At 55.8% G+C, this 24,165-nt stretch overlaps 10 protein-coding genes across 10 annotated transcripts; 7 read left to right on the top strand and 3 right to left on the bottom strand.

Annotated features, from left to right (window-relative positions):
* The first annotated feature begins 1,146 nt into the window (after positions 1–1,146).
* EI97DRAFT_434614 (uncharacterized protein) lies at positions 1,147–2,209 on the top strand. The gene is made up of 2 exons (XM_033798673.1): positions 1,147–2,116; positions 2,170–2,209. Exons 1-2 carry the CDS (start codon positions 1,637–1,639, stop codon positions 2,191–2,193), a joined length of 504 nt encoding a protein of 167 aa, XP_033652589.1. The 5' UTR covers positions 1,147–1,636; the 3' UTR covers positions 2,194–2,209.
* Positions 2,210–3,019: 810 nt separating this feature from the next.
* Positions 3,020–3,688, top strand: EI97DRAFT_349538 (uncharacterized protein; the record flags this gene model as incomplete). The annotated part of the gene is made up of 1 exon (XM_033794823.1): positions 3,020–3,688. A coding segment is annotated over one exon (669 nt), but the record flags the coding sequence as incomplete, so codon positions are not given.
* Positions 3,689–5,123: 1,435 nt separating this feature from the next.
* EI97DRAFT_85912 (calcium-binding mitochondrial carrier protein-like protein Aralar1) lies at positions 5,124–7,728 on the top strand. Its single transcript, XM_033803160.1, has 4 exons — positions 5,124–5,442; positions 5,507–6,700; positions 6,768–6,930; positions 6,991–7,728. The coding sequence occupies exons 1-4, from the start codon at positions 5,263–5,265 to the stop codon at positions 7,557–7,559; spliced, it is 2,106 nt and encodes a 701-aa protein (XP_033652587.1). The 5' UTR covers positions 5,124–5,262; the 3' UTR covers positions 7,560–7,728.
* Positions 7,729–8,353: 625 nt separating this feature from the next.
* On the top strand, positions 8,354–9,139 carry EI97DRAFT_86128 (uncharacterized protein). The gene is made up of 2 exons (XM_033803162.1): positions 8,354–8,391; positions 8,485–9,139. The coding sequence occupies exon 2, from the start codon at positions 8,654–8,656 to the stop codon at positions 9,023–9,025; it is 372 nt and encodes a 123-aa protein (XP_033652586.1). The 5' UTR covers positions 8,354–8,391; positions 8,485–8,653; the 3' UTR covers positions 9,026–9,139.
* Positions 9,140–11,137: 1,998 nt separating this feature from the next.
* On the top strand, positions 11,138–12,011 carry EI97DRAFT_380255 (uncharacterized protein; the record flags this gene model as incomplete). Its single annotated transcript, XM_033795748.1, has 3 exons — positions 11,138–11,301; positions 11,583–11,780; positions 11,897–12,011. The coding sequence occupies 3 exons, from the start codon at positions 11,138–11,140 to the stop codon at positions 12,009–12,011; spliced, it is 477 nt and encodes a 158-aa protein (XP_033652585.1).
* A 1,323-nt stretch (positions 12,012–13,334) lies between these two features.
* On the bottom strand, positions 13,335–15,291 carry EI97DRAFT_459680 (general substrate transporter; the record flags this gene model as incomplete). The annotated part of the gene is made up of 3 exons (XM_033801029.1): positions 13,335–13,547; positions 13,644–14,954; positions 15,142–15,291. The coding sequence occupies 3 exons, from the start codon at positions 15,289–15,291 to the stop codon at positions 13,335–13,337; spliced, it is 1,674 nt and encodes a 557-aa protein (XP_033652584.1).
* A 785-nt stretch (positions 15,292–16,076) lies between these two features.
* On the top strand, positions 16,077–16,720 carry EI97DRAFT_85869 (uncharacterized protein). Its single transcript, XM_033803159.1, has one exon. The coding sequence runs from the start codon at positions 16,211–16,213 to the stop codon at positions 16,682–16,684; it is 474 nt and encodes a 157-aa protein (XP_033652583.1). The 5' UTR covers positions 16,077–16,210; the 3' UTR covers positions 16,685–16,720.
* A 1,114-nt stretch (positions 16,721–17,834) lies between these two features.
* Positions 17,835–19,737, top strand: EI97DRAFT_85844 (uncharacterized protein). The gene is made up of 2 exons (XM_033803157.1): positions 17,835–18,302; positions 18,392–19,737. Exons 1-2 carry the CDS (start codon positions 17,947–17,949, stop codon positions 19,425–19,427), a joined length of 1,392 nt encoding a protein of 463 aa, XP_033652582.1. The 5' UTR covers positions 17,835–17,946; the 3' UTR covers positions 19,428–19,737.
* Positions 19,738–19,813: 76 nt separating this feature from the next.
* Positions 19,814–22,308, bottom strand: EI97DRAFT_434608 (uncharacterized protein). The gene has a single exon (XM_033798672.1). It carries the CDS (start codon positions 21,958–21,960, stop codon positions 20,047–20,049), a length of 1,914 nt encoding a protein of 637 aa, XP_033652581.1. The 5' UTR covers positions 21,961–22,308; the 3' UTR covers positions 19,814–20,046.
* A 368-nt stretch (positions 22,309–22,676) lies between these two features.
* On the bottom strand, positions 22,677–23,630 carry EI97DRAFT_443607 (NAD(P)-binding protein; the record flags this gene model as incomplete). The annotated part of the gene is made up of 4 exons (XM_033799843.1): positions 22,677–22,721; positions 22,771–23,037; positions 23,090–23,457; positions 23,522–23,630. 4 exons carry the CDS (start codon positions 23,628–23,630, stop codon positions 22,677–22,679), a joined length of 789 nt encoding a protein of 262 aa, XP_033652580.1.
* Between the last annotated feature and the right edge of the window lie 535 nt (positions 23,631–24,165).

Genomic DNA, 24,165 nt, shown 5'->3' with positions numbered 1-24,165 from the left:
GAACAGCAAAAAGGTACGCAAAGCCCAAGAGACTGGCAGCAGAAACTCGGTGAGTTGTTGGATGTTGGCAGAGTTGCGCCACTTCGGAGGCGCCGCGAGGTGTGGCGGTGTACGATGTGTGGTGGTCCAAGCGTCCTCTCTTGAATGCAGGACAGAATGAAGCGGACGCAACCAGAGCGAGGCGGACAAGCGCAGCAGGGTGAAGCTGGGTGATATGGGCGATGTTGAGACCGTGCTACTCTCTTCTTCTTCAATGTTCAAGGGCACGGCGTGAGACGTGGGGAAAGGGGCCTGTTGCCGCAGTGGGGGAAGAATCGGCCGCCAGGTTATAGTGTGTCGTCGTTGATGACAGGCGGGACGTTATCCAAATGGCTCTTTATTCCAAGGGTGTCTTCAGCGTCTCCGTGGTCGATTCCACAGGGTGTCTGTTCTGCGATTGCACAGGGAAAATGGGGCAAGCTGACTCCTGTGAGACGGTGTGTCCTGGATCAGTGTCTGATATGTATACCTCGAGAAAGACCGAGAGGGTCGATTGCTCGACCCAGCGCGCACGTTTCGCGGTCCATGGCAGGGCCGCGTCTGCCGGCCGGGAGCTGGGTTGAAGGCATTCCGTTGAGGGGCGGCGCTTGCGGTCAATGGGCGGCTGCTAGAGGCAGAAGGGTAGAGTGGGTGGACTTTGTGGAGGACCAGTGAAGTGCTGAGGATGGGGTGGACGTCGACGATTCGCAGCCGACCCCTGCGCGAGGGATCGCCCGCCAGGCGCGGGGCATTGGCCTGGTTGGCCATACACAGTACTGTGTATTTTCTTCAACACCAACACTCCAGACGACTGTCAGAGAAGGGATTGTTAAAAAGCCAACTATTATGCCTGCTGCTCGACACCCTGCAGGAATCCACTCGTTGGTTGCTTCAGCTCCCCAAGAGATAGGAAGAGGAAGCCAGCAGAGAACGAAACGGTTCCGAGTCCCTGTCAGCCAGGGCCACCGGCTCAACCCTACCCTAGGGTATGCCTCAACCTCCAATTGCACGTCTACCGCATGACGGCGAGCACCTCTCGTGACCGTCGATGATTGCTGAATCCTGTTGTTGCATGATTTTGCGTGCTGCTGCCCAGTGCCCAAATCAGCTGAGGGTCGAGCCCTGGGATCGTCAACGACCATCCTGACGCCCCTTCGATTGAGGCTGTGCTCCCTGATTGTCCCGCCACACTGCCAGCACATCAAAACACTCGTCGCCCTCACCGAGACGTTCAGAGCAGGAGAGCAGATGCTGCAATGCCAAATTTCCGTGTTCGAGTTTTCCTCAGTCGTCAACAACGTCCATGTTGAAGTGCCGACCATGTAGTGAGGCATTTCTGCCTCTCCTGCCGCCCTTCACCCTCGTCTGAGCCGCCATCACCAAGAGACCCCTCCTACGCACTCCCATTCGTCAGTTCAAGTGTGCTACCGCTCACCCTGGACGCATAGCTTTTCAGTCACGTTATCTCTCTATCCCGGAAAGGGTATCCTGAGATAGGGCACTCTTCCAATGAGCTGCCACAGATGGCATCTCAACGACCGCTGCGAGGAGCGGGGGGTGTTACAACTGATATACCACGGAAGCCCAGCCGGTTCTGCTTACCCGTGCTCCGTCCCGTATGACACGGCCCATCCCATGGATGGTGCTATCTTGCCAACAGCCATCTACTGGATTCTGCCCCGATATCACGAACTGCCTCCGTTTGAAGTTTGAACGGAACACCAGACCAATTTGGAGCATGCTGCGCCGTGCCGCCTTGTATCCGGAGTGGCTTCTCGCCGTTGATGGTTTCCAATACACCCATCCGGAGCGAACAGTGCAAGCGTTCCACCTCTTAAGGCGTCCCGTAGGTGGCACAGGGGTGACAGGGAACCCCAAGCAATATCTCCCGTCGCCTCCTGGCATTCGAATCTGTGAACTGGAGCAGGCGCTGCTCACTGATTTGACGGAGTATGCGGGCACCACGGCACGGTACGGGGTGATCCACCACTATTGCGCGTATCCCCCATCCATGAACCATCGCGAGTTCTGGGCCGTGGTGGTAGATGCCCTTGGGGCTAAACGACTTTGGGATGGTATTGTGGAAGTGCTGATCTACGTATGGATCTGCCTGTCGTCTAGATTATGTTTCAGTACGGTTGATTCGAGAAGAAGAGAAGAAGTTCTAGCTACTAGTCGACAGTCCGATTCCTCGAGGATCATTGGCTATCCATCTCAGAGCGTGGACGGTCACGCTTTTGAAGGATATGTTGCCAAACTTGACGATGCAACATGCTTTTGATCTCTGGAGAAGTGAGTTCCGAATTCTGCACAACAGCCGATATCCTGCGTACATCAGAAGTTGGAGGACACCTTTGAGACACCACTAAAATCGCAAGGATAAGATAAAAGATGTAGGATCCTAATTTCGCCCGGGTCACCCTGCCTCGTAACAGCGACGTCCCGCGGAAACCCGAACAGCAACTTGTATGGTATTTGTTGGAACCGACCATGGATTGGGACTTACACATTTGCCGTCCCGTGACCTCTCTCAGACGTATCGAGTGGCAGACTTACAGTCGCCTGAACGAAGCAAGCATTTGCCAAAGTGACAGCATGTATCCAAGCTGTCGAGCTGCGGTGTATCCAGCTGGAAGTGGATGGGACAACAAGCTCCAAACGATATGACGTCGCAGGCTAGCTCCGGAATAGGTAAGTGTCTCCGCCAAGACGCTAACACCAGCTCAGCCTTTCCCTTGTTCGAGCCCTGGAGATGTCGCGCCAGCTCCTCTCCACTCTCCCATCAACCTCTGCACGCTTTGTTCTGCAGTTGCGCTCCCAACGCGCATCGATCGCCATCGACGATATTATCATAGTCAGTGCATCCTTCTACCGATACCGCGATTGCATCGGCCACATTGTTCAACCCTTTCGCTCGCTGAACCACGCGTCCCTCCTTTGACCCAACCTTACAACACCTCTCCTCTACACGGCACCAGTCGACGACACGTCCAAGATGCCGGAATACGCAAAGATGAAGAATGCCGAGTTGGAGGCGCTTCTTAAGACGCGCGGCCTTCCGACAGGCGGTAAGAAGGCCGACATGGTGGACCGGCTTGCCAAGGACGACGAGAAGAAGGCTTCTCAGTCGAGCGCTGCGGCTGCTGCCGCTCCCGCCAAAGACTCAGCTCAACTTGAGGACGAGATCGACTGGGATGATGATGAAGCTCCCGCTCCGGCTCCTGCGAAGCCCGCCGAGCCAGAACCGGAGACTGTCGACAAAGCCGGAGGTGTCGGCCAAATTGACAATCCCCAGGCGGTACCCAACCAGGTTGCCGACGTGGATCCCTCCAAGACTGCTGATCTATCCGTGAAGAGCCCGTCGAAGGAAGCCACCGAGTCAACCCAGAAGGAGGAAGAAAAGAAGGAGCCACCGCCCAGTTATGCTCGTGGTCTTGCCGCATCCACCATAGATGAGGAGATTGAGAAGCGGAAGAGGCGAGCAGCCAAGTTTGGACTCAAGATTGAAGACGACGAAGGTCTCAAGAAGCTGGAGCGGGCGAAGAAGTTTGGCGAGACTGGACCGCCAAAAGGGCTGGACGAGGCGCTCCCTGAGCGGACCTCACGAAAGCGCGGACGCGAAGGCAATGATCAGGGTGGCCGGGGACGGAAAGAGCGTCGGGGGGATCGATTTGGACGTCGTGGACGCGGACCGTGGGATGGAGGCGATGGCGAGTCCAAGAGAGACGCGGGTTCTTCCAACGGTGCACCCAGCTGGATGAGCGAGGCGGACAGGCGCAAAGCCGAGGAGCGGAAGAAGAAATGGGCCGCCACCCCTGCCTCGTAGACGACTCGAGATGTAAAGGTCATTCTCCACCATACCCGGTTTCGTAACATCATTTTAAATTGCAAGTGGTCGCGGATGGGAAGGGGATTCCAGGCTACCGGCGTTGCTCTCATTGAGTTTCAGGAATACAATTTATCATTGACCCAACGATGGCTCCGGCTCCTCAGAATCATCGAGATGTCGCGTCTTAAGAGCTCTTGCAGTGCAGCATTACGTGCGAAGAGGTGGACCTTGACATGACGCCTCTACGCTGTCTTCAGCTTGGCTATGCGTATCGACGTAGGCAGCGGAGAGCGGTTGGACAGGGCATCAATCCATGTCTGAACGTGGTCTCTGCAACTGATCGAATCGCGGCGGTAGCAAGACCACGATGCATGAAAGGCCGATTTCAGAGAAGCCATCTGGACACATAGCATAGTAGACAAAGTCCAGCTCATGCGGCGCTTTCCATCTTCCCGACGGCGGCGAGTTAACCTCAGACCACCCGTGGACGGCATGGCAGACAGCTGATCAAGCTGCGTAATCGTGTCAGTATCGACAGAGACCGTCCAAGCTGTGCGAGAAGTGGAATTATCCTCCAGGACTCTACCCGCGACATGGGCGTGGGAAGAATAGCAGTATGACTAATACGGGGTAAACGCGGGATTACCGTAATCGGCAACTCGGGAGTTCCCGACGCCGCGTTTCCAAGGATCCCTCAAGATGCTCAGGTCCCCAGGTACTTACGGTTCTGGATCGCCATCACAAAAAGGGGGCGAGACTCGAGGGTTGTTGCGCGCCTCGCCGTGCCCGACAACAGCTTTGACAACTCGGATGCAGAGAGCTGCCGCCGAATCGAGATGCAAATCATCAAACTGTGGTGCCAACGTTGCGACTCTTGTCCACCCGCGTTGCGGCTCCCGCCCGGGCGGACATGGCAGATGATCACTCGATCCCACGCTGCGCAAGTGCTTTTTTGGCGGCCAGGGGCAAGCGCAGCCGAACTCTTGCTGCAGCCCTGGCACCTGGGCGGTGAGCGAGCCGTCGTGACACCTTTCGCAGGAAACACCAACTTTTTTCCACCTTCTGCAAATTCACGCAGCAACAAATCAATTCGCCTTCGTCTTAAAGAGCGATTCCATTTGTTGTACCTAGACTAGCGGACACCAGACGGGTTCGGCGGTTTGCTTCTGGCCACTCGGCAGTCCCTTGCCCCTGCCAACTCCACGCTTTCCCCGATCTTTCCAATAATTTTTATCCCACCCCAAGCTCGCCGAAACTCGCAGGCCGCGGCAAGCTTCCTACGAGTGGGTCATAATCACCACGACAACCCCCTCGCTGCCTCTCCCATTCTCCCCTACCTTTTACGCTCTTCTTGACGGCTCGATTGTTGCTTTCCGACTGCTCCGACTCCCTCACCGCAGTCGTTTCCGCCCAGCATGGCCATGATGAAGGAGCAGGTCGGCGAGGTGCTGCTCGGCACCACCGAGGAACCCCAACTGTCGCATCTCACCCGCAGCGCCTTTCTCAAGCATGCGAAGAAGGATCCCGAGACGGGCGAGCACTACCTGGACGAGGAGACGTTCATCGACGCCGTTGCGCCCGAGAGCGAGGACTACGTATGACATCCCCCATGTCTGACTCGACGCTGCATGCATTGCTAACCACCGCTCTCTCCCACAGCACAAGATCAAGCGCTACCAGTATGGCATCCTCTTCCGCGTCGCCGACCGCGACCGCAAGGGCCGAGTGACGATGCAGGACTGGGGCGTCTTCCAGAACCTGCTCGCGAAGCCCGACGCCGAGTACGAGGTCATCTTCCGCTTCTTCGACAAGAACCGCACCGGCTACATCAACTTTGACGACTTCTACGAGACATGGAAGGAACACAAAGGGGAGCACAGCTTGCCGTTCAACTGGAATAGCGAATGGGCCACTCTGTACATCGGTGGTAAGGATAAGAGACATACCATGACGTACCCCCAGTTCGCCCAGATGCTCCGCGGTCTACAGGGTGAGCGGGTACGGCAAGCCTTCCTGCATTTCGACAAGAACAAGGACGGCTTCATTGAGCCCGAGGAGTTCCAGCGCATCATCAAGGAGACGGCGAGCCATAAGCTGTCCGACTATCTGCTCGACAACCTGCCGACGCTGTGCAACATCTCGGCCGGAAGCAAGATTTCGTATGCCAACGTCAGGGCCTTCCAGAACATGATCCAGCAGATGGACATGGTCGAGCTGATTATCCGGAATGCGACCACCAAGAGCGCCGACGGCAAGATTACTCGTACCGATTTCCTGAACGAAGCCGCGAGGATAAGTCGGTTCAACCTGTATACCCCCATGGAGGCCGATATCCTCTTTCACTTTGCCGGTCTCGACCAGCCCTCTGGTCGACTGGGCCTCAAGGATTTTGCACGCGTGCTCGACCCTGCATGGCATACCGTGTCACATGTAGGACTCGGCAGCATCGCGGATGCTGGCGCAAAAGCGTTTGCGTCCTCCAAATCTCTCCTTTACGACGTTCTGGAGTCGGTGCACCACTTTGCTCTCGGAAGCTTAGCAGGAGCGTTCGGTGCCTTCATGGTGTACCCCATTGATCTGGTCAAGACGAGAATGCAGAATCAGAGGAATTCGGCCGTGGGTCAGGTGCTGTACAAGAACTCAATCGACTGCGCGAAGAAGGTGGTGCGCAACGAAGGGTTCAGAGGGCTGTACTCTGGAGTGCTCCCACAGCTCGTGGGGGTGGCGCCGGAGAAAGCCATCAAGCTGACGGTCAACGACCTGGTGCGAGGCAAGTTCACAGACAAGAGCACGGGACAGATTTGGTGGCCGTGGGAGATTCTGGCAGGCGGTGCTGCTGGTGGATGCCAAGTGGTAGGTTATATGCTCTCGCGTCCTTTGGCCACGGTCTCTTCCAATTTGCGTGACTAACACGACGTAGGTCTTCACCAACCCGCTGGAGATTGTAAAGATTCGGTTGCAGGTGCAGGGCGAGGTCGCGAAGACGGTGGAAGGGGCACCCCGTCGCGGTGCCGTTTGGATTGTGCGGAACCTGGGCCTCGTGGGCCTGTACAAGGGAGCTAGCGCATGCTTGTTGCGCGATGGTGAGTGGATGACGCCATGGGGGATGGGCGTGTCGAGGAGATGACTGACTGCGTGCACAGTGCCCTTCTCGGCCATCTACTTCCCCACGTACAGCCACCTGAAGAAGGACTACTTTGGCGAGAGCCCGCAGAAGTCGCTCGGAGTGTTGCAGATGCTCACGGCGGGCGCGATAGCAGGCATGCCGGCAGCGTACCTCACGACACCGTGCGACGTGATCAAGACGCGGTTGCAAGTCGAGGCGCGCAAGGGCGAGCAGACGTACCAAGGACTGCGACACGCGGCAAAGACGATCTGGAGAGAGGAAGGGTTCCGTGCGTTCTTCAAGGGCGGGCCAGCGCGGATTCTGCGGTCGTCTCCGCAGTTCGGCTTCACGCTGGCCGGGTACGAGCTGCTCCAGCGGGCGTTCCCGATGCCAGGGCACGGCGAGGACGAGGGACCGGGCGGGCACGTCGAGCCGGGCGTGGGACTTGCAGAAGCGAAGGCGCCGTTGCCGTATCTGCGCAGTCGGAACGCGCTCAAGGTCATCCTCGACCTGGACGAGAACTTTGGCCGCCCCCGGCTGCCGGCCGGCAAGCAGTGGACGGGCGTACCTGGCTTTGGTGGGAAATCCCAACTCTCCTCCTCCTGAGTGGCAAGCATGCAAGTGCAAGAATAGCAGGCTGCCTTTTTTGCTAAAGGGAAAAACAGAGGAAAGCAAGGGAGAATGGGGGGTGTAGAGAGTGTCGGGGTAAAAAGGGGATTGGACAGAGGCTCGTAAAAAGAGGTGGCTTTCGGCACGAGTCTGGGGGCGTCTCGGTCCAATCAGGGTATTTGGTTTTTGGGCGGGCGGCGGCGCGCCAGTCAGGTTGAGGGGCTTTTTCTTCTCTCAGCCGCAGTGGGGGAAGGTGCGAACGAGACTCTTGCATATCGAGTCCCTACCAAGGACACATTCTGGGTAACTGCACACCGGGCTGGATGGAGAGACGATGGGGGAGCCGCCCCTCACACACGGCATTTCCACTAGTAATTTCCTCGTCGATAGATGGTGTACGAGTAGTCTCGTTGCGAGGGTAGACGACGGCATACACGGACGAACGAGCGGTGGGGGATGGGTGGTGAGGAGAAGGGCAGCAGCAACACCAAGCAGCCATTACACTGGCGGGTTGGGTGAATTGGAATGGGACGGTGCATGCAGCCGCCTTCTTCTCTCACTGCTCGCTCACTGCATCTGCATCATGTTGCCCTGACGCTCACATAGTTATTGCATGGATAGACATGGGGCGAGGCAGGGGACTGTACAGAATCCCCGGTTACATGGAGGTAGTCTAGTACTTGGACTGCACAGAAGGCAGCAGCCTTTTTAATCTATTTCATCGACAGGCTTCACTGTTCAGAGAGGACCGGCGTTTTTGTGCTGGGGGGGAAGAGATGTCGGAGATGCAATTCTTGGACACCAGTGACCACTAGTGAGGCGTGGAGCAGTTCGTCAGCCTTCGACCCCGCAGCCGGCATGGATGAGGGAACATTCACTACCATCTGCTCCTAGTCGACTATTCTAACTGGACTCTGGGGAGCCTCGCAACCAGGGCCGTGCCGTGCGGCGAAGGGCCAGGGAAACACGACTTTGCCGCTTCTTATTGGCAGTCGCGCCGCCTCTGCCTCGCTTTACTCTTCTCTCTCACCAATTGCAGTGCGCCCAGGGGGAGGTGAGGCTGAGGAGAGAGCGAGTGCGAGCGCATTTGAATGAGCCGCCGTGAGAATGCAGCAGCGGCAACACAAGAGAGGGAGACGCAGACTTGCCCGAGTCGTTGGTTGACTCGTCGATTCTCACGGCTCTGGTTTCCACACGCCCTTCCCCCCCACACCCCTACTGCTGCTACTACTACTACTATTAGCTGCAACGGCCACTGCTGCCACACTGCACTTGCGCCCGGCTTGCGCGGCTTGCAGCTTCGTCAGCAGCAGCAGCAGCAGCAGCAGCAAGCAGGCAAAGAAGAAGAGGAGGAGGAAGAAGAAGGAGAAGGAGAAGGAGAAGAAGCACCAGAGCACCACCATCACCTACAGCAGCAGCAGCAGTCGAAGTCAGCGTCGTCGACCCCGAGGGGGCCTTATTAGCTGTGCCTGTGTCCTTCTGAGAGAGGGTGTGTTTCTTTTTCGAGCTTGCACTTGCCCTGCCGCATTGCGCTTTGCTCGTTTCCCTCCGAACGAACCCGTCAGGATAGACCACCGTTGAGAGACGTGGTCGGCACCTTAAGTTATTCACCAACGGCCTGCTCCACTATCTATTGCTCCAGACTGCGCCGGCCCTCTCAGCGAGCAGCGAACCGAGCGACGACGTCCATCTATGCTTCGACATCGGCAGCCTTGCCACGACCTGTACCTGTGCTGTCCCTCGGTATGTCAACTTTTGTTTCTTCTGTCTTCGCCAAAGCATAAACCCCCAGAGCTGCGCCTCCTCTAAGTTGGCTTTGCAATTCACTTCATCTTCTTATCTTTTCTGCCTCTATTCTCCAGACTGCTATTTCTTTTCCCTATCAACTATGTGGTTGCCGTCTCGGCTTCCCTTCGTCACCCTGTTCGGCTGGCCCCTTCCGCTTCCCGTCATGCACTTGCTCTCCCTCCATCGACCGCCTGCTCATCTCTACAGGCCTACTCCAGCCTGACCAACAACACATCGCGGATTGCCTCGCCCGTTCGGAGCTCATGACGTTGGTTTCTCCGTCTGCACAGCGCCTTCGTCCGTTGTTGACTATAGGATTGCGCCGCTGCTGGCTCAAGACTACTGCCATATCTACCTGGCCACACTGAAGCAGCGCCCACAGCCTCCGCTGTGCACAACCTATGTCAGAGTACTACGACCCAGACGACGACGCCCTCCCGTATTCTCCCCTCCTCCAAGCTGTCAAGCCCAAGGTAACGCCCTCGCCCTCTCCCTCGCCTATCCTCACATCCACATCCCTGGCCACAATCGTTAGTCCCCCGTCATCACGACGCAGGAAACTGCGGCGCAAGACCCGTCCTACCCAGGGCGACTTTGTCCTCATCCGTGTCATGGACCCCAATCGACCCGATATCGCACAGTCTGTTGGCCAACGCGCACTTCGTTCCGAGGACGGCTCTGATACCGAAGAAGACGTCATGCATGATCCATCGGGGACCCAGGAATCTACCACGGCAGGGCCTGCTGCCGTCCAGCCTGTTGTACCTACCATGGACTTGCGCGCAACGGCGCAAAAGGCCCTCGACAGCCCGTCCGCGAGCTATTCATCGCCGTTGCATCGAGACTCTGCGGTCGACATGGATGGGCATGTGGGAGGATTCCTCGATGCAAGAAGGCCTTCCGCAGCGAGTACATCGAACGGTGCCTGTTTGTCAACCGAAGCGAGGACATCTCAAACCACAATGGCCTCACCCACATCAAACCGAGCCAGACACGACTCTCTCACCAATGGCCGCCCTCCCAGCAACCCCCTCGCCACCTCACCTTCCTCAAACCTCGCACATCTCGCCATTCCAACCCCCCGACCCACACAAATCCTCCCGGCCCTTCAACCTCCAACCTCCCCTCTACGCGACCCGTCCAACCCCTCGCCAAACGCAATGCACCGTCTCCCGTCCTTCCGCCACCTCAGCGAAATCGCCTCCGCCGCCAGCACCAGCACCCTCAGTCCCCAGGATCCCTCAACCCACCGTCCCACCAACAACAGCTTCCCGCATACCCATAGCCACGCCCACCGCCCATCCATCTCCTCGTCCACCCACTCGGGCCAGTCGCCTACCTTGTCCGCCTCCGTCTCTGCCCAACGGACCCACTCCTTTTCCTCTGCGCTCTCGCCGGAGACCCCGTTCCCACCGCTCAGCGCCACGAGTCCTCTCACGCCTGCCAGCGAGACGGGTGCGGGAGCGACGCCCAAGTCGACCATGCAGGATGTCTTTCTGAGGGGTGGCCAGGTGGGGACTTCGCTGTTTGGCGACCGGAGAGCAAGCATGGTATCGGCAACAGAGAGCGCCCGCTACGCCCAGGGTAACGCTTCTGGAGCGGTGGGCAGCCCGGGTGGGGTGAGTCCGGGCAGTACACTGTTGACGCCCGTCGAGTCCGGTACCAACGGAAACAGCAAAGGCAACGTCAACAATATCAGCGGCGGCGGCAGCCATACCCTCCCCCTGAGCGCCCTCGCCGTTCCCGGCCCCGGCCAAGGTGGCCCGCGAATGTCCATCGACGGTGCCATGGTGGCGTCGAGAACGCTACCACGGCCTGGGCCGGGTGGGCCTACGGCGGGACAACCGCTGAGCATACAGACGACGACGACGGTGCCGGCGCAGGGAGTGGGGTACCGGTGCGATTTTCCGGGCTGTAACAGTGCGCCGTTTCAGACGCAGTATTTGTTGAAGTATGTCTCCTCCTTTTCGATTCTCCGTTCTTAATTACGCTGTCAGCCTTTTCTGTTCTTTTGAGTGCTTCGCCGTTCTTCTCTTCACCAAGCGTGCTTTACGTTTGTAATCTTTATTTTCTTTTCCCTTGCATGTTGACTGTCCGTTTTGACGGGAATTCTTGGTATTCCTTCGATCCAGGTTGTTCTTCCCAGTTACATCCCCTATTTCCTCTTTGCTCTCCCTATCACCTATCCCTCTTTCTCCAAGGCTGCTTCACTGACCTTCTCCCCTTCTCTAGCTCCCACGCGAACGTCCATTCGCAATCCCGCCCGCACTACTGCCCCGTGCCTGGTTGCTCGCGCGCCGTGGGTGGCAAGGGATTCAAGCGCAAGAACGAGATGATCCGGCATGGCCTTGTGCACGATTCGCCGGGCTATGTGTGCCCGTTTTGCAACGATCGCGAGCATCGATATCCGAGGCCTGATAATCTGCAGCGGTATGCCTTTTCTTTCTTCGTAACTTCAGGGGTCGCGCGCCAGAGTTCTGCTTTGGACTTCGGATATGGTTTTGAGGATCATGAGAGTAGGTGTATGCTGATCCTCGCATCTACAGACATGTTCGTGTCCATCACGTCGATAAGGATAAGGATGATCCGGCGTTGAGGGAGGTGCTGGCTCAGAGGCCCGAGGGTGGGACGAGGGGGCGGAGGAGAAGGGTACGTTTCTAGTTTCCTCTTACGTCGTCTTGATCTTCAACATTCGATCAATTCCTTCCCAATACCGGTCTCTCTCTTAGGCTTTTTCGGCGTTTGCGCTGACGAGGACGACTGCTGATATAGGGAGGATAGACGAGTTCGTGACCGTCTCTGTGTTCACGACAACAACGACATCAACACGCCGTTTCACTCAACGCGGAAGCAGTTGCGGCGGCTGCATTCTGCGTGGTGCTCATATACAGAATCTTCCCCGTTTGTGCCCCTTTCCTGCGGGTCCATGGCGCACAGGTGCCTCCCAACTTTGAGATCTAAGGCGTTTGTGGAAGGGGTACTTCTTCCTCGGATCACCTGTCGCTATCTACATACCCCCATGATTCGCAGCTTCTTGCCCTCTTATCTAGTTTTCCTCGTTCCCCTTCTTTCTACACACACGGCTTGGTTTTCACGCTCGTGACCCTTTACTTCAAGCCCCTTTTAGTATACTTGGCTCTACTTTTCAAGCGCCTTGTTGACCCGATGATTTTTTTCTTTTTTTTTACTTTGGCTCAAACCCCGTCTCCTGTCCTGTTAGCGCTTCTTGGTTACGGTATTATACCCGCGTGTTTTGTATGTTGGACGCGTCTGATGAGCGTGGAGTTCTCGCGTGGGACATGTTTTGGGAGGCTTTCGGCATCTCTCTCCTCTGGCTTCGGCTTATTTATTATATGTGCTGCTGCTTCTCTTGCTAGCCTTGCCTTGCTCGGTTCGCCGACTTGGTGGTAAGGGGTGGATTGGTCGGTCGGTCGGTCGATGTTTAGCTCTGGGCGAGAATCGTGTTTGGTGGTGGTGGGGAGGATTTGCTGCGGTGACTGATGTAAGAGAGGAGGTGTAGTGGCTTCGGCGGCTTGCTGGGGGGAATACAATATACTCTCCTCCCTCTTCTTCTTCGTCTTCCTTGTGTCCTGGACGTGATTCAACTGCATTCAACTGCCTACTCTAGCTAGCCGTGGCTCCCACGGGATTAGCAAAATGATTGATTGAGATGGCGTGGAGAAGACGAATAAGTTGGGTTAGTAAAGTAGTTGGATATCTATCACGTCGGCGGATCTGCCTGGCTTTTTGTTTGTGTTTAATAATAACTGGCAGGTAATGAATGGCGCATGGCCACAGACACCCTTTTTCACACCGTGATCTAGATTGGATGGATATGGAAGCGTTGGATATGTAGCAAGGAAAGCAGTAAATAAACTATAGAAAAAACGAGGGTATATACATGCATCCATCCATCCATCCCCTCACTCCCCTTACTTAACCCCAGCTTCTGAAAAACCCAACAACACAAAAGGAGGGAGAAATCTACAGCTCGATGCCCGTCTCCTTGCCAAACACCTCGGTGACGCCCTGGCTGCCGTGCAGCGCGACCTGCGTGCGCGCCAAACTCGCCTTGACGGGCTTCTTGGCCTTGAAGATTTCCGACAGCTCCTCGAGGGTGCGGCGCCGCGTCTCGACGTAGAAGAAGTAGATGAAGGCGAATTCGAAGAGGTCCCAGAAGATGAAGAGGAAGTAGTACTAGAGGACATTAGCATGGGACTTGTCGGTGGAGCGTGAAGGGGGAGAAGGAAGAGAGAATAAGAGAATGAGAGAAATGAGATTGTGTAGACGTACCTTCCAACCCGCCCCCGAAAACGCAATCCCCGTCACAAACGTATTATAGAACCCCGCAATGTTGACCCAGAAGTTGTAAAACGCCATACCCTTCGCTCGACTCTCGTACCGCAGGCACTCGACAGGATACAGCTGCTGCAGCGGCGTGTAACCCGCCGAGAAGATGAAGCCGAAGATGAAGATGAAAGCGATGACGGCTTTGGCCTGACCGGGCCGCTTGATCAGGGGTGTCCCGCCTGCGTCCTTTAGCGGTTTCCCGTCGGGCCCGTTGATCAGGTTCGTGGCGACGAGGGCGCACACAATGGAGAAGATGACGACGAGGCAGGCCGTCGAGACGAGCAGCTGGGGTCTCCGGCCCCATTTATCCGTGTACATTGCGCCGAAGACGGCGCCCGCGAAACTGACGACGTTCTGCATGCCGTTGTACAGCAGGCGGGTGTGGTTATTCGTGATGCCGGCGCCCTGCAGCATGGTCGGGTAGTAGTACGAGACGGGCCCGTTGCCGGACCACTGGCCGAAGAAGCCCATGGACAGGACGAGCATGGTGCGGTAGCGCTGCTCGCGCGAGTTGAAGAGCTCGCGGTAGTCCCACCAGCGCTTGTCGGAGCCCGTCACGCTTATGTCCTCGACCATCTCCTTGTACTCGAGCTGCACGATGGGCGAGTCGCGCGAGCCCTCGCCGTGGAAGCGCGCCATGGTGTCGAGGGCTTCCTCGTGCCGGTCGTTTGCGATGAGCCAGCGGGGGGTCTCGGGCAGGAAGGGCGAGCAGAGCAGGACGATGCCTGCGAAGACCATTTGCAGCCAGATGGGGATCCGCCAGCTGTTGGTGCCCGCGATCATGGAGGTGCCGAAGGGGACAAAGGTTCCCGGGATGCCGCCCACGAACCAGAAGGTGTTGAAGATGCCCGTCAGGACGCCGCGGTACGCTGGGTGCGCCATCTCCGAGGCGTAGGCGGGACCGGCCGTCGACGTGATGGACACGCCGAAGCCCAGCACGAAGCGCCCGCCCATGAACCCGCCCAGGTTGGTGCACGTGGCCTGGATGCAGGTGCCCAGGACGATGATGAGGCAGCCGATGAACATGCCCCATTTCCTTCCCTTCCAGTCGGCGGCGGGGCCCGCCGCGAAAGAGCCCACGAGGTTGCCGATGGTGTAGATGGCGTACACGATGCCCGTGGCCGGGGTGCCTTCGTTGACGTCGAAGCCAAAGTATTCGCGGTATTGCGGGTAGCTGTTGATGGCGCCCATGAGCGAGCCGTCGTAGCCGTTGATGCAGGAGTTGAGGGTCGCGATGAGGAGGACGAGGTAGAGCTGGTGCGATTGTTATTATTGCCTTGTTCCAGTATTTCGTCCTCGAAAGAAATATTATCGGAGACCAATATACACAGTAGAATCTTTTGAATATGCGGGACTCTGAGCAGCATCTTTCTCCAGTGACAAAATTCCATGAAATGTCGTCTCAACAGCTTGGGTTATAGGAAAACACTCCGGTGCTGACCTTGAACATGGCCGGTGTCCATGGCGACACTCCCGCCTTCGCCGTCGCGTCCGCCAGAGCAACATTCTGCACTTCGCGCAGCTCCGTAGCGCTCCCAGGACGCACGACCGTGTGGGACGTTTGAGCGTCCCTCTTCTGCTCGGTTGACATGCTGGACCGACGGCTCTCAAAGAGCCACGGAATCAATCGTACGGTGGGATCGACGTTCAGAGGAGATCGCTCAGGTGCGAGCTCGAGCCATGCTCCATCCCAAGGAAACCTAGGGGAGACACACCTTATAATATACACCGGCAACGCTCGAACCACTTCTCTTACACGAACCCGGGAGCGAGATGCAGGCCCCGACCAGGGTTGTTGCTCAAGGTTCACCTCAGCGAAGACCAGGTACAAGCTCAGACCATCCGGCACGGCTGAGAGAACGGATTATTGGATGGATTCTGGTTGCAAGAACATGGCCCATCATGGCGGCGTGCCCACGCGATCTCTCATGCCTTTCTGGAAGAGGGCGTTGTCAGAGAGGGTATTTTGCTTGCCTCCGTGTCTATTTGGATAAAAAGCGCCACCGAGCGGAGTATTTTGTACCTGTTTTTGAAAGGTATCTGGATTGTGTCTGCCTCATGAGTACGACGGGCGGATTGAAGATTGCTCAGGCGTGTACATCTTTCATCCCAAGTTGAACCAGACAAGGTCATCCTCCATCGCCAACGCCAACGGTGCGGCAGTGGCACATCGCGTTTGTTCTGGAAGATGTTCGCAAAAGAAAATATTGCGGGGATAGCGCCCGTCGATGCCAGCCTTGTTGATCCAGTGGCGGGAGACGAGGGGCTGATTGGAGTCGTGTGGAGAAGAAAACTGGTGCCCGACATGAGACGGTGGTTGGCGCTCCGTGGCGGAACCGGAATAGCGTGCCGAGCGCCCCCGGATCTCCACGACAGGACCATCGACTTTTTGTCACGACATCTCCACCAGATGGAAGTACTGTTAGAAATTTGTCCGTCAATGATAGTCCAATCTGAGCGTCGCGTCTATACTCGGGAACCTGATGTGGCGGGAATGAGGAGTTGAGGGTATGTTTCTCATCCGAATGTTCCTCCCCGTCTCTTGGACGAGCTGGCACACCCTCACCGTCTCAGAAAGCCGACAACAGCAGCTAGTAGTCCAAATGCGCGTTTCAGCAATGCGATTGCAGGAACTCTGGGAGAGCCTTGAGCTGCGAGTTGAACTGAACATTGCAGCATTTTCTCTCATCCCTGCCACATCAGTACAACTCACCCTAATGATTCCGATATTGACAAGCCCGAAATCCCAACTTCTCAACTTCCCAATTCAAACCCAAGTCCCAGAAACCTGGTCACCGACGCCTACACACTACTGTGTACGCACCGCGAAGAAACAATTCCCTCCGTGTTCTTCGCAGCCTACCCTAGCTTTACGCGCCAAGGGGGCGAGTCTCCTCAATATGCGGCGCTGGACGCAGTGCTTTCGCTCTCACCGAATGCAAGTAAAATCTCAAGATCAAACATCAGCACGGGTTTGTGATTGAGTGATTACCATGCCGCGATCAAGCAACCCGAGCCTGGTATTGAGCATATAACTCAGCCGCGGATAAGAGTTTATTGGTTGGTTACACGCTGCATGCCTGTATCCTGTGTCTCAAATGAATGGCGCGTCCCTGATATTGATAGCTACACACACTCGTGTTCTACATCCAACACTTTCTAGAAAGATACACCTTCCACAATGCTACTTCTTGCGTACGACACCTTTCTTGTCCAAAGACCGGGCTATATCAATTCACTCTCTTGTATGATCTTCGGCTTGGATGCTCGAGCTGTCTTTGCTTCCAAGCCAACAGCTGCACACTTCACAAGCATTCACGCCAGTCCAACTTTCGAACCTCCCAACTGTCCCTGGCTCCAACACTTACGGTCCAGCGTGACTTTACCTTCTCGCAGGCTACTGCAGTGTATCCGGGCGGTGACACCAGTGCTATCCCGTCTCGCTTATGTATAGCGGATGGTCATTCCCGAATGGACACGGAGATCGAACGTCCGCTCCAGATGTTGCACCTTGTTTGGGACGACCACCGCCTTTTGGGTGTGCTGCTTGACTGCCTTTTACTGATGCTTTGCGTTGTTGTCTGAAGCCGTTTCTCCTGAGAGTCAACTCAGGGTCTAATAATAGTGGGCTAAGTTCATATGCGAGGAAAGCTCCTTTCTAGAGCGAACCTTTCTTTGAAAAGACTATTGCCTCCAACCAACTTGTAGAGTATCCGATGCCGATTCTGCCCTTATTGATCCACCTCTTTTCCATACTGCGAGTACAGTAACACCTCTTCAAGTTGGAAATGTTTGCTATGGCATGATGCAATCCGTTTCCTATATCTTTGGGTTTTTATTTGAGCAAAAGCGTGCTACGATCTGATACTTCATCATGTCTTAGCCCTTTAATTATCTCTTATGTAACCCAAGTGTGGCTCGTGCCCCTCTGCAACTGCACGTCACCCAAACAAACACCCCGCCAGTGGGCAACACCAACTCTCCCTCTCGCGCTCAACTGCCTTCCCACTCCCACAAACATCGACCGACTGGCTGATTGGACGACTGAGCGACTTCCTCGTACACCACAAAATTCTCCTTATCCCCGTTTCTGTCCGCCGGCGGCCGTCCGCTCCTCCCTTTCCCGTCAATATGCACTGACGCCCCAAACTTGGGGGTCTGCCAACGACCCACCAAACACAAGCCCTCTCGTTCGCCAAAGCCCCGTCAGATAGAAACGCATGGTGGTAGAAAGGGAGAAGCAGCAATGCACCGTCCTCGCCCTGAACCGAAGTACAGCTTTACGATACCGAGTGTGCATGACGATACTAGGCTTGACTGTCGGATCTATCATCCTGGATCGTTGGAGGAGGGATTGCAAGATGCGGATCGGTCTATGTCATTGCCGTCTGGTGTAGAGGATGCCGGAAAGCTGGGAATTGGTGTTGGCGAGGCTGAGTTGGGTGAGCACGCCAGCACGCGCAATACGAAGTGGAGGAGGAGAGGCATCGTAGTGGCGCATCCGTATGCTCCCCTCGGAGGTAGCTACGATGATCGCGTGGTAGGCATCGTGGTGGAGGAGTTCGTTCGAATGGGTTGGATTGTAGGGACTTTTTGTTTCCGGTACGTATGTGTTCGCGCGCTTCGTTGAGTGAGGAAAATGGTTCGGCACGCAAGAAAGAAGGGCTTTCATGCTGACGAACGGTCTGCAGAGGCGCACACGAGTCCCAGGGCCGCACAAGCTGGACAGGCAGACCCGAAGTGCGTGATTACATTTCGTTTACAGGCTGCTTCATGCTCTACCTGTCATTCCTCCACCCGTGTCCCTCGTCATCGCTTCTCTATTCCCCATCGCCACTTCAGGCTCCCTCGTCCAGCACCTCCAACGACTCCACGATCATCCTCTCCGGCTACTCCCACGGCAGCCTAATCCTCCAACACCTTCCCCATGTTCCCTCCATCCTCCAACACTTCGTCTCTCCTGTACAAGGCTCCGCAGCAAGCGAAATCGTGCTTCGAGCAAAACGGCTAGCCGAGCAAACGAATACAGAATGGAAGGCTCTAACTCTAGCTCGGGCAAAGGAACGGGAGGAGGAACAGGAACGGGGTCGCGAAGCCATAGCGAAGACGCACGCACACGATAGAAATCGATTATGCGTTACCATGGGCGGAGAGGAAACGGCCCCAGAGGTGCGCAGGAGTAGTCGGGAGATCCGGCGAAGTATAGAGGGCCGGCGCAGTCTGGAACTAGGCAGTCGACTACGGGGACTGAGTTTCGGCAGGAAGGGGTTGCATGATGCTCGAAAAGGGATAGAAGTCGAAGGTGGAGAAGAAGACGACGGAGCAGGACCTGACCCCAGCGAAACGCAACAGAGTGCTTCGTCCTCGAAGAACACCACGTCCATCCCGACCCCTTCACACATCTACTACCTACTCATCTCCCCCCTCACACCGCCTCTGTCCTATTTCCTCGCCCCGGGCCTCCACTCCCTACCCTTCTGGCCGCGCCGCGATAATGGCAAATCCCATCGAGCTGAATCCCTCATGCAGCACGACTCACTGGTCCTATTCGGCGACCAGGATGTTTTCTCTTCCGCCAAGAGGATACGCGCGTGGGTGGAGCGGTTGCGTGAGGGAGGCGGGAAGGTGGAGGCCGTCGAGGTTAATGGGGCAGGGCATTTCTGGGTTGGGGAGCAGGTCGAGGCGGCGTTGAGGGGAGAGATTAGGAGATGGGGGAGTGCGGTCTAGGAAGGCTGCTGGGGCTGTGGCGAGAATAGATACAGGCTCGGACGAAAGCGTGGTATAGAGCCTTGATGCACAGGACAACTGCACTTGAGTCTTCTTGCATTCCCTGCCTCATTCTTTAGCTCTGAGCCTAGCGTATGGAAATGCACTGGCTCATAGCCGACGAATCATCTACCGGCCAGACGCGGCATCATGTTAACAAAAAAGGTCGAGGCAAAATGAATCGAGTACGTGAGCTTCCAGCCCTGTCGGATTAGTGCAGTAGAACCACAATTGTGCCAGAAGCTTTCACACTTGCTTTTGGTCCCTACTCTGTGTTCTGTACCAGAGATGGATGGCAAACACGAGACTAGTACTGGCAACAGCAACGGGCGAGGTGCGCAGGTTTAACTGGTTTGAAAAACTAGGGCATTAAGAATTATTTTGCCCACGCAAAGGCCTATCAAAAGAGGTGTGATATCTGTGCACCTCGTAGCTGTTCAATCGACCGTGGACAACAGCAGTACAGAGACATTGCGCCGTGGTGTCCGTCAGACGTCGAAAGCCGCAGTACCAATAAAACTACGGTGTTATCCTAACCTACCCGTTTACTTATCCCTCATTCCGCCCAATACTCTAGCCATCAGAATTGAACGAGATCGGACCACACGTCCAAGTACTTGCATCCGCCATCGTACGCCGCCTTGAAGTCGGCAAAGCTGATCACACCCTCCACATCCTCCAGATCAATCTTGAGACTTGGGTCCCTTTCGCGAGCGGCAGCCAAACTCATTGCGCGGCTCTCCGCACCCTTGAACACTGGATCCAGAAGTTCATTGAGGCCCTGTTGAATCTGTTGGTAAAGTATGTCCCGGTAGAGTCTCTCAACGGGGTCGCTGGATGCCAGGTCGGGGTCACGGAGACCCTCAGGGAGGACGAGGCCTTCTTCTTCATCGAGATAGAATCTGCCCTTTTTCCGTCTCTCTTCCATCGTCTCTTCAGCATCCATTCCTCGCTCGGCAAAGCCTTCTCGCAAGGCCATGTTCCTCGGCATGGCGTCGTCCGTGTTCTCGCGCAGGGTTGGTGATCCGGAGGGTGCTGGAGCGCGGTCTGCGGCCATTGCCAGTTCGTCTTCGCCCGGGGCATCAGGCTGATAGATGGCGCTTAGAGATTTATTCTGATCAAGGTCGGGCAACAGCCTTCGCAATCTATCCTCGTTCGCCAGCTTGTTGCGGATGGATTCCTTTTGGATTGCATAGTGAGCGCGGAACATCTTTAGGACGTCTTTGCGGGTTATGTAGCCGTCACCGTCAGCGTCGTAGAGCTTGAACAGGTTCTCCAAACGCTTGTTTTGGCTTGAGTCGGGTTGCCCGTTGTCGCCCAAATGGGTCCCGTCCTTGTTATAGAAACCATCCAGGCCCTTGACGAACTCCGCGAACCCGATTATTCCGTTGGAATCGCTGTCGTAAAAGGCAAACAAGCGGTCGTATAGAAGATTCTTCTGCGTCGGGAAGTGAGGGTATCGTGGAAGAAAGGTACGATCGAAATTGGCTCTATCGATTCCCCAACCAATACCATAATCATCGCCATCCCACTCTGTTGCAGCCAGGCATCTGAACTCATCCCACAGTGCGTCGATTCTTTCCCTTCCTAGATTAGTCTCCTGCTCTAGGGATTGCTTCGTTGAGTGACTGAGAAATTCCGGCATTGCGCTAGGTTTCCCAGGATAGATGGGTTTCTGCCGAGGTATCGTGAGAAAGGGAGCAGGTATCTTGATCTTGTAGAAGATGTGTGTCATCTCATGAGCAACCGTGGCCTCACAATCAGAGCACAAATCAAAATCCCAGCAATTGGCGCAGTGCCATCGGATCCCATGAGGCACTCTGCCACAGGCATTACACGCTACTCCTCGGTGGATGATGTTCTCGTTGTTCACCCTTTCTTCCGCAACATTGTAGATGGCCGCTTGTAAAGCCTGCGCTTCCGTGTACGCCATTCCACTGTTTGGTTGTCCGTAGATTGGTTGAGCAGCGAAATCCGTGTTTTGTTCTGCTACCCTGGCGACTTGCCGTTGGATCGCACGTTGAATGGCTGCCTCAGGAAAACTAGACAGGTCTATATCGACGGACGCCGGCAATTCACTAGGGTCCGTAGAAACGACTGTTGCGAAGACGCTGTCGAGAAAAGCCTCTTGGAGCTGATCTATGCGGCCGTCGATGGCTTCAGGTGTAGCTGCAGGGTCAAGTTGACGAGCGAGTGCCCGTAGCTCGTCCTCTGATGGGATACGGTCGGGTCCAAGGAGCTGGCCAAAGAAGTCAAACTCGTGCGGCGGTGTGGGAACTTGTTCCCTTTGCGCAAGGGGGCGTCCAACAACGCGGTTACGGGTGCGTCGGTTGGGCCTTCGAATTGTCTGCGTTCGATGCAGTTCTCCCTTTCGTGCAGGCATGCAAAGGCTGGTGTAGATGAGGTAGGCGGTGCAAGCTGCTGCGGTCCCAGCGAGGAAGAGCGCAATGGGTCGGTGGAAGGAAGACAACGTGGGAGGAGGCGACGCGGCCATGGTGGGAGATAACGATGGCGGTCGAGGGAGGAACGGCGGAGAGCAAGGTGCTCCGGGGAGCTTGCCCTACTTCACCGGCATTGTGAGGCCTGCGGAAGGTGCAGGTTGATTGGTATTGCGGCTTCCCACGTCCGATTGAGCAGCTTGCCGTGGCAGGTGTATGGCTCGAGATCGTGACAGCCCCACCGTCTAGAGAGTATGATGCTTACGACTCGATTTTCGAATTCGGCCGGGATTGTGGTCAAAGATATTGCACCAAACAGGTGTTGTAACCTACGGAGGAGGTGTAGCGGGGGTTCGGGCGGGCTGGAAGGCGCAGTACAGGAGGAGGGTTATGGTGAACCTCGGAAGACAGGATACAATGGGCGATAGATGAGGTCAGGGCTGTGAAGCTTAACCCGCTTAGTCATCCTTGCTCTCAGAGACCTCCACGGTAACCCAAGCTGTTGAGCATGTTGTGTCACAATTGCATGGCGAGGTTGTTACGGTGTCACCCTTCAATGTCGGTTTGCGATTGATAATTTTGTTTTCATTTCGCTTTGAGCAACCATAGTTGATATTGCTCGGGATATCATACAGCAACAACACCCTTTGAGGTTGCAGCTCACTGAACCGGCCCAACAGAAATAACCAGAGCATAAATAATAGACTGAGGCAGAAAGCTTCAATCTCCGTCAACCCTCTCTCGAATCATACTGATGGATTCTATCTCGACGCTACCAGGCCGCATGGCCACCATCTATGCGCAGATCGGAGCCCGTCTACCGTTCTGTTCAGTTGACATTCAGTGGATAGGAACAAGAATCTTACCATGAAGCTGCTCGCATCGCTGATCAGAAAGACCGCTGCACCGCGGTACTCCCTCGGATTAGAGAGTCTTCCCAGCATATTCTGCTTGGGCCACTCCTCTCGCCGCTCAGGAAACTGCTCGAACAGCGCCTCCACCATCGCCGTGACGATGTAGCCCGGAGAGATGGTGTTGACGCGGATATTGTATTGGCCCCATTCTGAAGCTAGGTTGCGGCCAAGCTGTATGACGCCCGCCTTGGAAGCATTGTATGCAGGACAAATGAGTCCCTGGTGGGTGCATTTAGTAGGAAGACCCAGGGGAGGTTCGGGATACACGCACCCTATTCGCAATCGTTCCGCTCATGCTAGCAATAAGCACGATGCTTCCGCCATTCCCAAACTTGATCATCTGCTTCGCTGCAGCCTGGGCCGTCATGAACACACCAGTGATATTGACCTCGAACATGCGATTGGCGTCCTCGGCCGTATACTCCAAGGCCGGAGTCTCCTGCTGGATTCCCGCGGCAGCAATCAGGCCATCCAACCTGCCATGCTTCTCTCCGATCTCTTCGACGATTTTGTTCAATGCTGGGACATCTCGTACGTCGACCTGGCGGTATTGCAGGAAGGTTCCGAGCTCTTTCTCGGCTCGCTCCGCGATGGCCTTGAATTCGGGCGCTGGCTCGGGAAGTCGATCCAAGGCATACACTAAGCGTGATGATTAGTTTCCCTTCACATGTATCCTAGAGATGATTGCAAGAACTAGATATACCTATAGCTCCTGCCTCCAGCAATGCTTCAGCTTGCGTGAGACCCAGTCCTCTTGCACCCCCAGAAACAAGAACGACCTTTTTGGCCAAGCTGAACTCAGGAAGACCCATCATGTACAATCGCGAAATTCGAATTGCAGTAGAGACAGTTCGCCATGCGCCCGCGTGGGCCTCACCTCCCATTTATATCACCGCACCGAGCTCATTCGCTGGCCCTGACCCTGGCCCAGGCCTCAATCGACCAGTGCCGGCATACCCTTTCTCCCTGCCTTCCACTTCTGCAAACGCATCCGAGCAAGTCTAGCTACTATCATGGTGGTGTTCTGGGGCAATGTTTGCGGGGAAGCTCAGCGCCGGAATTACCGGATTCAGGTATCCCGCCTATGCCTACGCCGGGGACCCTCTCTATCTCTCATGTCCCCGCTAAGGTGAATGTCCGTTTGCAGAATTATAGACAAGGGTTCCGGGTGGAGATTCCACAGCCTGCCACACCTGATATGGATTATCTCCGCCCAGATGTGGTTCAAGATTGGCCGAGCTTGTGGAGTTATTCACTGCGTTTTGATTCCCACACGGTTGTAGCACATAGACTCCTTCAAATGAGCCTGTTAGAGATTCCCGTAAGTCTAAGAAACTGATAAACTGA

The sequence above is a fragment of the Westerdykella ornata genome (genome assembly GCF_010094085.1).
Source record: "Westerdykella ornata strain CBS 379.55 unplaced genomic scaffold EI97scaffold_16, whole genome shotgun sequence".
In the NCBI taxonomy this organism is placed as follows: domain Eukaryota; kingdom Fungi; phylum Ascomycota; class Dothideomycetes; order Pleosporales; family Sporormiaceae; genus Westerdykella; species Westerdykella ornata.
Note: the sequence above shows the minus strand (reverse complement) of the source record. Positions and strands in the feature narration are given on the sequence as shown.

Bases quoted from the DNA above. Each gene is read 5' to 3' on its own strand.
- EI97DRAFT_434614 (XM_033798673.1), top strand. From the start codon at position 1,637: ATGACACGGCCCATCCCATGGATGGTGCTATCTTGCCAACAGCCATCT. The intron at 2,117-2,169 runs GTATGGATCTGC...TGATTCGAGAAG, and splicing joins TTGTGGAAGTGCTGATCTAC to AAGAGAAGAAGTTCTAGCTA.
- EI97DRAFT_85912 (XM_033803160.1), top strand. From the start codon at position 5,263: ATGGCCATGATGAAGGAGCAGGTCGGCGAGGTGCTGCTCGGCACCACC. The intron at 5,443-5,506 runs GTATGACATCCC...TCTCTCCCACAG, and splicing joins CGCCCGAGAGCGAGGACTAC to CACAAGATCAAGCGCTACCA. The intron at 6,931-6,990 runs GTGAGTGGATGA...CTGCGTGCACAG, and splicing joins CGCATGCTTGTTGCGCGATG to TGCCCTTCTCGGCCATCTAC.
- EI97DRAFT_86128 (XM_033803162.1), top strand. From the start codon at position 8,654: ATGAGCCGCCGTGAGAATGCAGCAGCGGCAACACAAGAGAGGGAGACG.
- EI97DRAFT_85869 (XM_033803159.1), top strand. From the start codon at position 16,211: ATGTTTCTCATCCGAATGTTCCTCCCCGTCTCTTGGACGAGCTGGCAC.
- EI97DRAFT_85844 (XM_033803157.1), top strand. From the start codon at position 17,947: ATGCACCGTCCTCGCCCTGAACCGAAGTACAGCTTTACGATACCGAGT. The intron at 18,303-18,391 runs GTACGTATGTGT...AACGGTCTGCAG, and splicing joins GTAGGGACTTTTTGTTTCCG to AGGCGCACACGAGTCCCAGG.
- EI97DRAFT_434608 (XM_033798672.1), bottom strand. From the start codon at position 21,960: ATGGCCGCGTCGCCTCCTCCCACGTTGTCTTCCTTCCACCGACCCATT.